This window comes from Gallus gallus, chromosome 1 (genome assembly GCF_016699485.2).
Source record: "Gallus gallus isolate bGalGal1 chromosome 1, bGalGal1.mat.broiler.GRCg7b, whole genome shotgun sequence".
Taxonomy (NCBI): domain Eukaryota; kingdom Metazoa; phylum Chordata; class Aves; order Galliformes; family Phasianidae; genus Gallus; species Gallus gallus.
Window position 1 is genome coordinate 130,293,973 of NC_052532.1, and position 16,561 is coordinate 130,310,533.

The 16,561-nt window shown below is 49.5% G+C and overlaps 1 protein-coding gene and 1 long non-coding RNA gene across 12 annotated transcripts in view; one reads left to right on the forward strand and one right to left on the reverse strand.

Moving 5' to 3' along the window:
- Positions 1-10,615, reverse strand: part of JADE3 (jade family PHD finger 3) — a 62,476-nt gene extending 51,861 nt beyond the window's left edge. For 2 of the 11 annotated variants that reach the window (XM_015277754.4, XM_046906182.1), the window contains exon 1: positions 10,533-10,615. Coding sequence is in view for 1 of the 11 variants with exons in the window: in XM_015277747.4 (XP_015133233.2) it covers positions 7,855-7,924 (70 nt within the window). In the remaining 10 variants the exon portion in view is untranslated. Of the gene's footprint in view, positions 1-764; positions 6,347-7,854; positions 8,761-8,782; positions 9,344-9,367; positions 9,676-10,037; positions 10,285-10,532 lie in introns of those variants that run through there. The other 9 variants (XM_046906184.1, XM_046906179.1, XM_015277752.4 and 6 more) reach the window with 5 other exon arrangements.
- LOC107051962 lies at positions 9,718-15,993 on the forward strand. Its single transcript, XR_001463975.4, has 2 exons — positions 9,718-11,101; positions 14,623-15,993. It is a non-coding gene; the product is annotated as an uncharacterized LOC107051962 (long non-coding RNA).
- Positions 15,994-16,561: the final 568 nt, after the last annotated feature.

The window sequence follows — 16,561 nt, forward strand, 5'->3', positions numbered from 1 at the left end:
CTCCTCCCTCCATCAAACAAAGGGCTCTGCATACTCTGGGGGATGCTGCGGCATGCAGCAGCACAGGCACATGCTCCTCTTTTTTTTAAGACGAAATGCTAAGAAGATTCATCCCTTCAGCCTGGTACAGGATGCTCTTCTCCCTCAGAAAAGCTCATTCTCCCAGTGGCATGTCACACAGCAATACAGAATTATGCAGAGTGCACATACGCACGAGGTCGAAGCCTGCACATTAGGATCAAAGTATTGGGAACTAACAGGATGCTTCCTGAACCCAGTTTGCCTGGAAGGGGGTAGAGACACGTGACAGATGTGGTTTGGTGCTCCCAAAAAGCTAAAGAATTAAGCCGTCAGCCAAGAAATAATAATAACAAATAATAAAGTGAAAAACAAGCGATTTATAAGATCTGGAGCCACAAAACTAACTTCAGGTTCTTAAGGAAAGAAAATGCTCCATCTTCCCATCAGCCAGAGCCACGCGTTGGTAAGCTGGGGTTTAACTGTCAACTCACCTCATGCAACTTGCACATCCTGTTCTAAATACATGGGCTTTTCTGTGCATTTCCTAAAGCAGGGCGATGGCAGCACTATTCCATCTTAAGTTCTGAAGGGAAACTCTAGCAAACATTGCAGGAGCAATCATCTAGATGACCTAAAAGCATCCTTTCCCATAGCTAGTTTCCATTATTTAATGGAAATTATTTGTGCACAGTTAAGGACATCTTTAGTGGAGATCTTAAAATAAAAAAAATGAAATGGCTCACCAAGTGTGAGAACTTCGAAAACATGGTAACAGATGTCATGTTTTTGATGGCAGAGCCACGTTGTTCTCATACACTCCACAGAAAGTCTCATGACCCTGCAACAAACACAAGAGCCACAAACGCTGAAAGCACTGTCATTGCTGCTTCTTGGATCCTCCAAACACGGGCAATAGAAACGACCAAGGGGTGGATCTAAACTTAGGATTGCATTAAGACCAAACTGTAGACTTCAGAGCCTTCAAGGCCGATCCCTGGCTCCAGACCAACACCCCTCATCATACTTGTGATGTTGGTTATCTGTGAGACCTCGTAGGCATCACACGGGCACTCAGACCACCACCTCCCCCTGCAATGAAACTAAATCAAGTGCCCACACCTCGCACTGGGATCGTGCAGACAAGGGCTGGAGCACAATCACGGCATAATTACCGAAGCAGCAGACCAGAAAGCACGCCAAATGAGCCTTAATCAACTTCATCCTTTGTGGCTACAAATTCCACAGCAGCAACCAAAAATGAATTCCTCCCTGCAGATGATCTTAAATCATCAGAAAGGGGGGGGGGGGGGAGTTATTTATTTTTTAATTGCTATGAAAGAGAAACCTGCGTCAGCTCACAAATCTCGTTCCAAAGCTCAGTCAGACAAAACAAATGAGAAGTTCTGAGAAAAAAGCAGAGAAAATGTGGCCTCGGTGGAGGCAGCAGGCATTAATGTCAGCGCCAAAACGAAGCCAGCAATCAGCAAGACATTTGTCTGATGAATTTGTTAGCGGAACTCCTCAGAGAACACTGAATCTATCTCTGCTCAAAAGCTCCAGGTATACTGGGGGGTTTGAGACCAAGTGTAACGCAGCCTATTCCTTCAGACCACCTGCTGCCAAGAGAGCTGGCTGACAAAAGGGAAAGTGTGACCTTTCATAAAATTGGCTCAAACAGAGATCTTCATAATGCTTTTTGCTGTTGTTTTGGTTTTGTTTTTAAGCAAAGATTCCTGTTTTGTAAAGCCATCAACTGTGAGGAAGCGAGGCTTTTGATGCTGTTTGGTGAGAGGCTTTGCCAGATCCACAGCACTCAGTGCTTCTGGGCCGCAGGAACCCACAAACCAAGAAGGCCCTGCACCAATGACCCAAAGGCAGAAAGAAAATGCAACTTCCAATAAGAAGATTGTGCACCGAGTTTTCACTCCTGTTTACCTGAAGCACAGGAATCAGTTTTTACTGTTAGAATCCCATCAAGTCCTGCACAGCTCCACAGAGGAAGTAAATGCAGGAGCTGAGCTCTTCTCTGAGAATTACCATCACACAACTATAGTCCGGCCAACTACACCTCCAGATGCCCATAAGACTATGAAGAGGTGCTACAGAGCAGCCTGATGTGGCGTAAAACCTCCAAAAGATCCAGAGAAGCCAGGTCAGGGAGCAAAGTGGGCTCAGCTTCCCACACGAGGGCTGCCACTAACACTATTTCTTCAAAATCAAACGTGCACGACCGGTTTGATCATTACAAAGCATTACAGCAGTGGCTCAGATTGTTAGGAAAGCTGGTTGCTTTCCTGGAACGAACTTAATATAAGCTCCATAAAGTGATGTCAAGGAGGAAACAGAAGAGCATTCTGACCAAAAAAAGAACAAAAACAGGACATAGAAAATTGCTGGGAAAGGCTCTGAGAACAAGAGCACCTGAAGTCACTTTTGGAAGCATTCTGGAAGTCACTCAACTAAGTCAACGCTTTGCCACTATCTTGTTTTTCCAGCAGTTCTTCTCGCTGTATACATGGCTATTTTTTCCCCTTTTGAAGCATGCTTAATATCTGCACAAAGTAAATGGAGCCACTGTACGTTTTCAATCGAACACACAGATTCAACTTGCTTAACCAAGCCAAGCGTACAGATGAACAGGCATAAAAGCACAGGAGTGTGCGTGAAATACATGAACAAAATACTAATTAACGCAAGCACTCACTGAAAAAAATAAAAAAATAATTAAAAAACCCCCAAACAAATAAAACAGAAAATCACACGTTATAACGTGAATGATTTATTTTCTGCAAACGCTAAGGCTCGATTAGTCAGTGGGTGATACCTTTCTCTAAGCTCATGTGAACGCTCACAAATGCACCAGCTACACAGAGTATTACCTCCCGTAAAAACTGATGATGGGAAACACCATCTCCTACCAGACCTATCAAATCCACGCAGATCTTTCCATAAAAAAAATACAAAAATCCCCAAGGGTTTGCCAAAAATATTTTCAGGCTGACTACAAAGAATCTGGAAGTCCGTTCTGTCTGGAATTTGGTACAGGAGACAAGTGTAATGTGACCTAGCTGATTTATAGGGTCCCGAGAACACTGCGAGACACTCACGAGAAACGCCTGTGTTCTGCAACAAGAAAGAAGTTAGGGAAGTCAAGGAAAAGACAAGAGGGGGCAGCCAACAGGGGAGTACAAAGGCATCAAAGACATGGCTAGAAGAGATAAGCAGGAACTATAAATCACATCTGAGCTGCTATGTGTGTTTGAGGCCTCCCCCCACCCCCCTTTTTTTAATTTACTTTAGAGCTTTTTTCAACACTTAACCCATTCATACCTCAAGTGGACTATCTGAAATACCAAAGTTAAGCACAAAGAACAAATTCACGTCAATAATCTTAAAAACAGAATGAAACAGCACCTGTAAGAGCTATTAGATGTCAGCCAGAGCTCGCACACACTCCTGCTTGCATAGAGAAGCTTACGAATACCTAGAGCAAGCAAAGAGAAGACACCAGACAAAGGATCCAAGACAGCACTTAAGCCAAATTAATCCCTGTAATGGGAGTCACGGACTCTTGACTGATACCGAGGCGACTGTCAGGAGCTTTCTGATAACTTACATCTCACCTTGTGAAATTGCCTGACATTTGTAGAGGATGGAAAATGAAAACACCGTGTTGTATCTTGCAAAGAATCATATGTAGTCAGTTTTAAGCAAAAGATGACAGAGAATACACTAAGTACTGGTACATCAACTAATTTTCAACTCTTATTTGCCTTTTGTTGAGCTCAGGCCAGAGGCTTCACATTTGACAGCAGCTATTCCAGTTATTTCACCTCCGTATAGCTGTCTGGTCAGCACAGGCCAGGTCTCCATCTAAACCACAACAGCGTACACGGATGCAACTTGCCAGCCACTGCCTACATCTCTTTCAGCTCCCGCTGCAAGTAAACTACGTGTACTCTATATAATAAAGCACAGAAAATTCATTTCTGCAACAGGGACGAAGCATTGTGCAAAAATAATTTCCATCGAAGAATCAATACCATTAAGCAGGAGCGAATTTCCCTTCCTATCTATGCCAATGGCCATTACAACACTGTTGCTCATAAATAAGCACCTTGTATTAACATCAGCCCTTCAGTTCCTCCCTCGCTCTCAGCACATTCTGTTACAGAACTGCGAGTCCAAATTCGCCTGGCAAAATGCTTCACTTACTTCTTAAGATTGCTCATTTCATGCTACGCTGCAATTGATTATGTTGTTAACATAAGGAAGACTGCAACTTCATTATCGGGTTTAAGTATCTGCCTTTCAGTCGCTTAAATGACAGTCAATTTGATTCTTTCAAAGGAACACAACCGCTCCTGAATTAAGCCGACGCGGAAGAGTTGCTGGAAGTCCCCCAAACAAGGTTAGGGCTATCGCAGCGCAGCAGTGCTGATGAGCAGCCATCCTTCCCCTGTCACATCACCAGTCGGCGGCCTTGGAAAACACACAGAACTATTTTCCGCACTAGAAACGAGCATTTCTTCTCCTCCCTATCAAACAACGCTTAACAAGGTTTACCTTTCACCGCGAATCATCACCTGTTATCACTGCTTCATTTCAGTCCATTAGCTGCAGCACAAAGAGCCTATTTGCATCAGGGGAGGCACAGGAGCACAACTGTGCCGCTCTCCTTCCTCTGCAGCACGCTCCTGCCTTGCTAACAGAAGCGAGGGATCACCCCACGCCCTTCTGCAGAGGTCCCTCTCACCCTACCACCACCGCACTGACCGCTTGCTCCTGCGTTTCCATGCCCATATGGCACGTTTTAGCTGCACGAGCCTTTCTCCACTCGAGCCCAAACCCGCTTGGAACATGCCACTACTTTAACCACGGCTCCGCTATAGCTGCTCCGATACCAAAGCCTGTAAATCAGCACACAAAGAGTATTAAAGAAATGCAAGCAGTTAAAAGCAGAACAATGGAGAGAATTAAAAACCACAAGTATAGGGACATTTCTTTCCTCCCCTGTCGGAGCACACACTTCTCCTATACATTCTGTACACAGCAACCCAAAACCCAGGGTCTTCTGTGCAGCCGTAGAAAGAAAACCCAGCCCATTTATTCCGCCGTACACGATACATGAGAAGATTTAAATATCAGGTGCAAATAATAATTTCCTCGATATTTTAATACTCCTTAAAGCAAGCGTTACTTAAAAAGTGCCTGGCTTGCTCAAAACAGTCGCGCTTTCAAAGCGGCAGGAAGGAAAGCTCTGTGTACAGTTACAGTTTTCAAGCGCTCACCAACACCCACATCCCTCTGTCAACCTAACAGCTGTGTCAATCTGACGGCAACGTCTTCACGTTAACGACAAAGCAAACAAACACAAACCTTTCCTCTCAGACTCCTAGAGCGCATCACGCACCTCACCTAGGCGAAGCACTGTGCTCACGCGGCACGGCTCGCAGGCTGGCCCCACACAGGCCTGCTGGTGCCAGCCCCAGGCCCCGCACCACAAAATGGCAGCTGCCCGCCGGCTCTGTGGCACAACGCCGACTAACTGCGACCAGAACTCCCAGCCTGTGGGCACGCTCAGCCCAGCAGCAGCTTCCAGCAGGTGCGGCGGCTCCGCGTAGCACGCTTGGGCGGCGTTTGTAGGGGATAAGAAAAGGGAAAGGAAAAGAAAGAAAAAGAAAGAAGTGAAAGAGGCCTGGACAGTAGAATAGCTAAATAACACACGACTCCCTCCAGATGGTGTGACAGGCCTATTTGTTTCAGCAACCAGTCAGGCATATGTATAAACCTGTTTTTTAACATCTTCCTCCAGCTCTAATTAAAACACACCGAGGCATTAACAACATGATACGTTACATTCAGCTTGCAGTTCAATAAGCAAGGCGTTTCACTCCGCAATGTAAGGCAGCAACAAGCGTAAGGAACACAAGTGCTCCGGAGTGTTAAATGTGGTTCAAGGAGCGAAGGTTCCAGTGCCCCATCCAGAATCATAGAATCACTCAGGTTGGAAAAGACCTCAAAGATCATCAAGTCCAACCACAACCTAACCATACTACCCTGACTCTAACAACCCTCCGCTAAATCATGTCCCCAAGCATCACATCCAAACGGTTTTTAAACACATCCAGGGATGGTGACTCAACCACCTCCCTGGGCAGCCTATTCCACTGCTTAACAACCCTTTCTGTAAGGAAGTGTTTCCTGATATCCAACCTAAACTTACCCTGGCGAGGCAGGAGGCCGTCTCACACCACGCCAGGCCCTGCAGACCTCAGTGCTCTGCCACTCTGCCCTGACCCGTCCTCCACCAGCGCCCAGCCCCGACACAACATTTAATGCACCCAGCAGCCTCTCAAGACACAACCAGCATCTGTTGGCTTTCATGACATCAATATCCCTGATAAGAGCTATTATTAACTCGTTAGTTTCCATTTTAAGTAAACTATGCCAAAATGGCATTTATGTCTCCGATTACAAGAAGCCTTGAGTGTTACAAGTGCTTCAAATCTTCACAAAACGAAGAGAGATGCCACACAGCCCAACAGGAGCTGCTTCCCCCTCCAGGCATTCCATAGGTCTGGGGGAGCTACAGCCAAGGGTGTGCGGTGGCCTGGGGAGCTGGGAAAGCTTAAACGCACACAACAGAGCAGCAAGCTCTGATTAGGTCTGTTTTGGTGTATGCTGAGCAAAGTAAACCTTGCTGGATCTGGACGCAGGGCAACTAGCCAAAGCAGCGTGCCACCACTCCTCTGGGCAAAAAGATAAGGTTTTGGTTACAAAACACGGGAAAAGATGACACCCGTGCTTGATGTTTTATTAAGCTTCAAATTTCAGTTAATACAATATTCTTAACTAGTGAATCGGCCTGAAAAATGGACCTAATGGACCCCACCGAACCCCTTTGACTAACAGCCCCAAGCCCACATACCAGCACCTCAGGATTCGAAAAGACACGCCGCACAAACAGATGCTTGAGGCACATTTTCACCTACGCATCGTAAAAGATGCACTGCTCACATGGGCACCTGTTCTTACTCTCAGTACGTCCCAGCTCCTGCTGAGCTAAGAGAAACGTACGGATGCCATACTGTACTCCCAGTGCCCTAGGGCACGACCTTCAGAATGGATTCTGAAGACCGAAACACTCACCTAAACGGACAGCGGAGAGCGTCCTTGGGATATCGACTTGGACATGAGGCAGCCTGTACAGGATTCAACTGTGCTCCCCACCGGGAAGCCTTACCCATGCAGCAGCTCTCACTATAACTTTGCACACTCATGTTCACACCAAAGGTCAGGTCACTGATAGACAAAATCCACACGTGAGCTCTAGCAGGCTGTTTAGGTTAACAGTGCACAGCACTCCACACACAGCAGCTATTACAGTGACCGCATATACATGAGCTATACACGTCTATGCAGTAAGCCTGCATCAATAAAGCCTGCAGCAACTACAGGTAGCTCAATGAAACCCGGGTGCAAAGCTTACACTGAACCTCAGGAGAGAAAAGCTGAGTTTATCCCAGCACTACACAGAGGTCCTCTAGCCCAGATCTTCAGTGTGCTTGCACGATTTCAGTGAGATCCCAAATAAAGACGCACCCTTGCCAAAGAACACCGCTGCACACGTTCCAGTTCCTCAGCAACTCTGTGCAGGTACCTGCTACACGTACACGAAACACGTGAAGCCAAAAACTGCTGGGCTGCCTGGCCCAACCCAGGGGGAATTGTGCTGCTGGGGGGGAAGAGAGCGCAGCCAGTCCTTTACAAGGAAGGCAGGTAAGGAAACATCAAATGAAGGACAGGTGAAAGAGAAGCAGCTGCAATTACCGTGATGCCTTCTGCCATACGCAAAGGCAGCCGTCTCGGGAAGCAGCTTTGTTCTGCTCCTCTTTGGCATTAAGAGCAGAGCGTGTCACATCCAGTTTGGAAAGAGGGCAGAAGTTCACTTAAAGAAAATAAATAAATAAAACCCAGCCAACGCTTCAGGTCCTAAAAGCACCAGCTCGGCTTTAACAGGAAAGGCTCACTCTTAGCCAGAGACCGAAAAGTCGCATTTTTTCCTTCCAGTAAACGAATGCCCTTCTGCTGTCCCACGGAGGAACTCCGCGGCAGCCGCAAAGTCAGCCCCAAACAGCGTCGCTGCGGCCTCCCTCCCCGAGCCCACCCCACCCCCCGGCGCTTCCAGCCAGGGCTGGGACACGCAGCGCCCGGCAGGTGTAGCAGTACCGGTACCGGTGCAGCTCTGCACAGCGGCCTGCCACCGTAACAAGCTGGCTGCAGACACGGCGTCTGCACTGCACGCACCGAGATGAGGCCGTTCCCCTCGCCTGGTAGTTTTAGCGCAAAGGCTCTTTTATGTCAACAGAGAGGCACGACAGCTTTCAAGTTCCCGGCGTACTTTAATAAAGAGGGTTTCTAATCAAGATGGGATGCTCCCTCCTGCACCCTCTCCTCTTAAATACGCGAAACCACAGCTAACGCAGCGATGTTGTAATTCAAGCACGCAGCCGCTTGCAATTTGTGACCAACATCTCAACTCTTCAAAAAAACAACAAAAAAAGAGGAGTTTAAAAGGGGAAAAAAATAAGAGGAAAGCATCGGTTCCCCCTATCGGGATGCGTTTCAGGACAGCCCACACCCCGCACCCCCCGCAGTACCCGCGGGCGCACGTTGCACCGCGAGGAGGCCGGCCCAGGTCCGCTGTGAGGCGCGGAGCCCCGCCCGCCGCAGCCCGCTCCCTGTGCCCGCCGCTCACCTTGGAGCGTCGCGCTCGGGCCGCCCGGCGGAGGCGTTGCGCCAGTGCTTTATTGTCAAACTGAGTTCTAGCAAGTTCCGCGGCGTGCCGGCAGGAGCCACTCGGCACCGGCAGGACGCCCGCCCGCCCGCCGCGGCGCAGCGCGCCTCCCGCCCCGAACAAAAGGGCGCCGAGCCCGGGCCCCCGCGCCCCGCCACGCCCGGCCCGGCCCGAGCGCGGCCGGCAGGCGGAGAGGCGGAGCGGCCGCCCGACCCGGCCGGCGGGAGCCGCTGCCGCCGCCGCCGCCGCAACTTTTCCCTCCGGACGCGGCCGGACCCGCGGCGCACAGCGGCACGCGTGGGGAGGGAGGAGGCGGCGGGCCGGGTCCCGCGCCGCCCGCCGGCCCCACGCGCCGGGCCCGCACCGCCGCGGGACGCGCCGCCCGCTCTTCTTCGCCTCCTCCTCCTCCTCTTCGGCCTTGGCGCCAAGCGTCGCCTCCCGCCCGCCGCGGGCCCGGCGGCGCCTCCCCCGCGCACAGGCCCGGCGCGGCGGCCCCGGCGGCCCACCCCCGCCCCGCCTCCCCGCGGGCCGCCCGGCCGCGCTCACCTCCCGCCGCCGGCGAGGCACGGCCCGGCCCGGCCCGGCGCGCCGCCGCCTCTCCGCTCGCCGGCGTGGGCGGCCGCGGCCGTCAGGGCTGGCGCCGATGCTCCCGCCGCGGCGGCTGCCGCCGGTGCTGCTGCCGCTCCCGCTGCGGCTGCTCCTGCTGCCGTCCCGCGCCGGCGCGCATCGCCCCCGCCCGGGCCCGTGGCCGGCGGCGGCTCCCGCCCTGCGTGCCGGCTGCTCGGCGCGCCGCGGCCGAGCCCGCGCCCGCCCCCACCCCTCCTCCGGCCGCACAAGAGCCCTATTGTACTGGTGACACCGCCGGGCGGCAAGCTCCGCCTCTTCCCTTTCCCTCCCTGCCCGCGCCGGGCCCTTCCTGCCGGCCGCGGGCTGCGGCCCGCCCGCCCCGCCTCGGCGCGGCCCCCCGAGGCGGGGCGGCGCGGGGAGCGCGGCCACGCGGGCGGCGCGGCGCGGGGTGGGGGCAACGGCCGTCCGGCCGCTCGGCTGCCGTCGCCCCTCGGCTCGGCCCCCCGCGCCCCGCCGCTGACTCACCCGCCGCAGGGCCGGCCCCGGGCCCGCTCGCTTTCCGCCTGCTTCTGAGGGCGCCGCGCGGAGCGCTAAATTTAGAGCGTTCGGCTGGAGTTACACAAGGCTCCTACAGAATCCCGAAGCCTACCTTAGCGCAGCGCTCGGCCGGCTGGTGACGGTCGCCGTCCGACCCGCGGCGGAGCTCCCCGCCGGAACGGCGTTCGACAGAAACGGGCGCGATGGGCGGCATCGTTCAGAACGAAGGAAGCGACGGCCCAATATACGGCAGACCTCCTCCGTTACTCGGCTTCGTGCCCGCGCGCAGCCCCCGTGCTCCCGCTCCACGTATCCCTTGCGTCAGGCACAGCGTGCAGCCTCTCTCACCCCCTTCCCGCAAAGCCCGCCCGCCGCCTCCCTCGCAGCCCCGCGTCGCAGGGGTGGTGGTGGGGGCGTGGGAGGGCTGCCGCCTGCACGGGCTTCAGCAGAGAGGGAAACCACATCTGGCATCCCAAATCTGGGATGCTGCCCCGAGCCGCTGCTTTTGCTCTCGGCGGGGCGCTGAGGAAAGGTACGAGCAAAAACTGTCGTGCGAAGGAGAAGGAAGGAGGAGAGCACCGAGCGTGGCGGTGACGGCTTGGCATACCTGAGCTTCTGCACCGCGCTGAGGCAGCGGCCAAGCAGCGACGTGAAACAGCTCGTGGCAGAGGAGACAGAGCAGTTCTGGCCACGGGGTTCCTCCAGCCCGACAGCTCTTGCCGGTTTTGCCACGCTATGACATGCTCACAGCTCCCCCGGCAGGTACTGCCGTACAGCGCTGCCCTGGGCACTCTGCAAGCACACTCTGCTTTTTGCCTGGACTTCCCCCGCACAGCACGGCTGTCTGCCGGCTAACTCTCGGCGGAGCACTTCTCCAGTACTTCTCCAAGTCAGCTGCCACCAAGGCCGTGTCACTTTCTGACCGTAGAACGCTGCTGCCGGCACAGTGGTTCGTGGATATTGTAGCCGCTGCGAAAGTACGCCTCGTCTTTTGATAGCTGCTTAGTATTGCTGCGTGTAATGCAGAATGCAACTTTCTACAAATGCAGTTAGACAGCAACCGGTGATGCTGACACACATGACTTCCTTCACGCACCAGCGATCACCTCATTTGCCTTCTGTTCATCAATACATACTTGCCAGGAAAACACTCCGAGCCTTCTCCGAGCAGCTTCGGTAAACCACAATATCAAGCAAAACACCAGGCACACCTTCCCCCTTCCCCCCTCCACTTGTGGTAGCCTGAATGGCCTTGGCGGTAGGGCAGGCAACACCAATAATGAGACAAAGAGATCTGAAGTCCAGAATGAAGAGAACTCAGAATGATCAAATCAAAACTGTGTATAACAGAAGACCGTTTCCCAGTCAGAAAGGGATAATTTCAAACCCGGTTGAGCCAGACTGAAAGGAAACCATTTTCAAGTGCCAATGTATTCATTTGGTTTTAAAAACTTTTTTTTTTTTTTTCCTTTTTTGTTTTTGCATCCATGAAGCCTTTTGGAGTACATACAATGGTTAAAGTACTGGTCATTCTGAAGCACAAGGAGGCTGTGGATGCCCCATCCCTGGAGGCATTCAAGGCCAGGCTGGATGTGGCTCTGGGCAGCCTGGTCTGGTGGTTGGTGACCCTGCACATAGCAGGTGGGTTGAGACTAGATGACCGTTGTAGTCCTTTTCAACCCAGGCCATTCTATGATTCTATGAAGAAACATTCCCACAGGAAGTCTTCTGCCAGACTACTTTATATACGAACGACTTCACCAGAAGCCCATGCCAGGAAAGGTGCTGCTGGGCAGCCACCTTCGTTGGGTGTGCCTGGGATCACACCATCCTGCACTGCCTGTCACAGGTCAGGAGAGAAAGACATCCCATCCCTACCTCTGCTTCTGCAGTAAATCCACATCTACACCCCTAACTTCTAGCCAAGTATTTGCCATTTGATACAAATTTTTTTACAGAATTACAATTGCATTTGCTACTTGTTTCTATAGGAAAATGTAGCAAGGTGAATAAATAGGAAGCAGATTGTACACTGTTGCTCTTTGCAAAGACACATGCAACAGTTTCCACTTTTTCCCCAGGAAGGATGAACTACAGATGCTCTGATGCACCTAGAGAATATGAGGAATTTGCAAAGCCAGATGTTAACACGTTGATAAGATATAGCACACAGACTTAAAGCCCTCCCCGGGGAGGAATGCTGTGGAAGCTAGAAATATAAGAGGTATGGTCAGGATGGAACAACGTATACATCTATACCATACTCAAGCTGAAATGAATCACTACGCAGCTACAGGAAGGCTGCGCACGGTATATTGCGTATTGAGAAAGTTACACTGAAGTAATGTTTAACATCTGAGAAGTTGGGTCACCCAGAGTTTACCATGGACTCGAGCAAGGAAAGAAGCATCTATGATTGAAATACCTAGAAGTATTGCAGTGAATTTCAATTGGGAAAAAATACTGTTTTCTATGAAACCTGCTACCTCTGATCAGATGCCAGAGCAGTGAAGCAAAAGGCTGCCAGGTCAGAGCACCGTGAAGGAGCAGCTGGGGGGGGGGAGTAAGAAAAAGGTTCGTATCCCTTCATTCGTACCCCTTACCTCCAAGTCTTTGCAGCATTCCCAACCTGAACACGTAAGCCTCCACGGGAGCGGCTGTAGTGATCCCTGATGCGAAAGGAAACGTGCCGACACCAAAGCCTGGCATTACTCCTTTCTTTAAAACCTGCAGATACCGCTTAAAACTCGATTCATTGGCAGATCAGACGCTGTTGATGAAGCCTTGATATCATGCCCTTGAAACGAGAGCAAGCACTGACAGCTACTTGCAAGAGCCAGAGAAGCTTACCTCCCTTATTTTCTTTTCACAATGAGCGAAATTACTGAAGTGTTATAGCAAAGCACAAACACCCACCTGCAAACAAGAGAGCTAATTATTGCTGTGGAGTAACTTTCTGCTGCTGGGGAAAAAATAATGCAAAGTAGAGTCTCATCTGAGAACCATTAGCTGTCTGAAAATCCTCTTGTGACTGAAGTGTTTCTTTCCGATACGAAGTATTAGAAATAGAAGCAAAGAACACACGGAGCTTCAAAAGACTCTTGTTTCCTCTAAGGCTGAAGCCAATCCTTTAGCACCTGTTGGGGCAGCTCTCAAAAGATGCCCTCGGGTCACAGCACAGCCCTTCCATTTAATCTGCGGAACTCTTTTTTGAAAGTGGGTTTTAAGAAGGGATTTCTGAAATGGGGGGAAAGGGTCTCTCCTCCTAAAAAGGTCAGCGCATTCAGACAAGTCAAGCACTGAGCACTGCCACGAAGCGCCTGCTCTCTTCAGAGCACAACACGCGTGCCAGCTTCGCTTCCCAGGATCTGACAGGTTCAAAGATTTGCGCACATCACATTGTGGACGTACATTTATCTTCCTCCTTCAAAGAATCAAAGATGACATCTGGTAGCTGTATTACTGAGGAAAGTCATTGCATCTCTCGCCTAAAAGAGCTGGAACAATGGATGTCCTGATATTGCCAGATAGGCTTGTTTAGGAGAAACTTCCCGAAAGCATTTAGCATTCACTCATATAAGAGGAAGTAAAGCTGCCGCTCCTTAAGTGCTCAGAAATCTCAAGTCAGCTGTCTCTCCACGCCTCCTCCCAGAAAAACCAAAAAGGTAGCTTCCATCCTAGTTCTGAGATGCACAATCAATGGCAAAACAACAAGCAATACACCTGTTGGAGTTTTCTTCAATGTCACAAGAACAAAGCTGTCTAAAAATTAAAGCAGAGATTCTCATGTGACTTTACAAACTGGGATTCAATCGTTACCATTCTTATCATAGAATCATTATAGAATGGTGTGGGTTGAAAAGAACCACAGCGATCATCGAGTTTCAACCCCCCTGCTATGTGCAGGGTCGCCAACCACCAGACCAGGCTGCCCAGAGCCACATCCAGCCTGGCCTTGAATGCCTCCAGGGATGGGGCATCCACAGCCTCCTTGGGCAACCTGTTCCAGTGCGTCACCACCCTCTGAGTGAAAAACTTCCTCCTAATATCTCACCTAAACCTCCCCTGTCCCAGTTTAAAACCATTCCCCCATGTGCTTATAAGAAAATGAAGTAGGAAATAAAAAGAAATACATACCTCTCCTCCTGACACCAAGTCCTTCGATGTCCTGGCAGCATGGAGGTGGTTAGCTCGAAGTTTAACCCCATCATTTTGGTAGAATTTGTAAAAGCATGCTGCTTTTAGCGTTTGCAGTTTGGGAACATCAGACAAACATTTGTTTAAATACTGTTCAAGAGCCTCTTAGCCTCATTGCCTTCACCTATCAACTTCATCAGATGCTTTTAAGGACAAGCTTCCTATAGTGGTTTTTACCAGAATGGTGGGAGAGAAAAATCTATGTGAATTTAGGAGATTTCATTAGGCCCTTTGACAGCTGTTGTAAAGTTCTGGCATTCTAATTGCTTGTGCAATTGGAAGGAGGATTCTCATACTTGACGGATCCTGGTCTCGTTGCTTAATGCATTCCAGGAGAGTAGTCAGATACTCCAACCACCAAAGCGTACGTAGCCAAAGATTAGCCCTGGATGCATTTAAAAAACAACACCAACGTACAGTTGCACTTTTTTTGTGCTCAGAAAACTTCAGAGCTTTTTAAAAGTTTCTCACTTCCCCCTCTGTTTTCCTCTCTTACTCAGAACCAGCAATGATCACATATGCATCAGCAAGACTGCACGACCACAGACATTACTAGCAACAGCCTTATGGCAATCAGGCATTCTGATGAAATGAAAGCAGCGAAAAGCATTCTTCTAGAAAACTGGACAGACAGATGACCACGTCTGGCCTGTTAATGCACCAAGACTCCCAGCCTCTCATATGTGCTTGTTTTATCAGGTTTCACACTTGTCAGGTTTTGCCTATATAGATGACTGTGTTGTTCACCCCACAGAGACAGAGCTCTCAGTAGAGGTCTAAGGAAAAACTCCACACCAGCAATGCAGCAAGATGTTATTTTTCAGAAACTGTTACCCTCAGCAAACTTCTGTAGCTCACACTGTACATTCTGAGGCACACAGGGAACTGGATGGACCGTCACAGAACTGCATCTCTACACAAACAGATGCGAAAACAGCATATTACAGCATGCAGTCGGACAAAGTGTTGCACTCTACTTGTACCATCCTTCTCAAATCCAGGCTAGCTGGAGACAGTACTTACAATCAGTATTTATGCATAGCTTTTAATACTGTCAGACTAGAATTTAGATGTCTCGGACCAGGTTTAAACACACCTTGGAAGAGCTGTTCCTGCAGACCTCCAAACAGTTACAGCAATCACCCTTATGGATTCAGAAGGCTTCCTCATTCATTTGGAGGGAAAAAAAATGAAACAGCACAAAGGAGTCAATAAGGAACTGAACAGGAGAAGTCTTCCAGTTTAGGAACGATTCAGGTAGACACCTGGGCTGCTTCTAGACCTTAAAGGATTCAGTTCACTCCAGCTTTTATTTAATCTTCAGGAATAAAAGACTGGGGAAGTGACAAATTCTACAAGACATTATCAGCAACAGTAACTTAAATATGCACTGAAAGCTGAGCGCTGTAAGAATAAAGCCTACATGCTTAAAAGTCATCACTGAAAAGAAGAAGATAATCAGATACAGAGCTCCCTCAGAAGCATAAATCAGTAAAACTCATTTTTGCCCCTATTAGTCAGAAGGACTGAAGCACATACTTTGTATTACAAAGATTCAAGCTCCTTTTTGGAATGGAAAACATTTGTCCCAGTTATATAAGTGCAGCCTGGTATGTGGATTACTTCTAAATCCATGCATTTTATGCATGACTATCTGGATACGACAAAAGAAAGTGGGTGACTTCCTAGCAATTGAACACAGATACAGAGCTTCTGCTGGTTAGTATTTGGGGACTTGGCTGCTAAACACTGTGACAATACTTGAGCTTTACTGCAATTCAGATACTCCATTTAAGAAAGGAAAAAGACTAGTTGCAACTCCGATCCAAGCGAGGTGCAAGATTTTAATTAAACTGGAAAAATGTGAAACAGCTGAGAGCAGAACGAAGTCTTTTATTATTTAAAGCTTCCCAACTGATCTTGTTTCAACAGAAAAATATATTGATACAGTAGTTCTTAGCAAACATTTACGCTTCATGAAAGTTACTCTAGACCATCCATTCCATGGCTGGAAAATTCTCATTTCTGATCAGTTTAAAGCTTTCACTCTATTATTATAAACACCATGACCTGTTTTTGAGGTGAGCACATCGCTATGGTCCATCCTGTATCCAAAGAGGTAATCATAGTTAGAAAGCATAAGACTCCTACAAGCTGAAACAAAACAAACCAAATAAGCAAACATCCAACCATCCACATGCACACACACAACAGGGAGAAGTGCTATAACACTCTGCATCTACGTATCTCTACAATTTGATATAAGAATATCTCCTGGCATATCTTATTATGCAAGAAGTAAAGTTAATCATATCCTCAGTGACTCTGGGGAAAAATCCCTGCTGTCAAAAATTTACCTTTTTGGAGGATGGATGACTGCACTGCTGTCAAAAATGCATCTTTTTCAGCGGATGGATGACTGCAGAGGTAATGCCTATT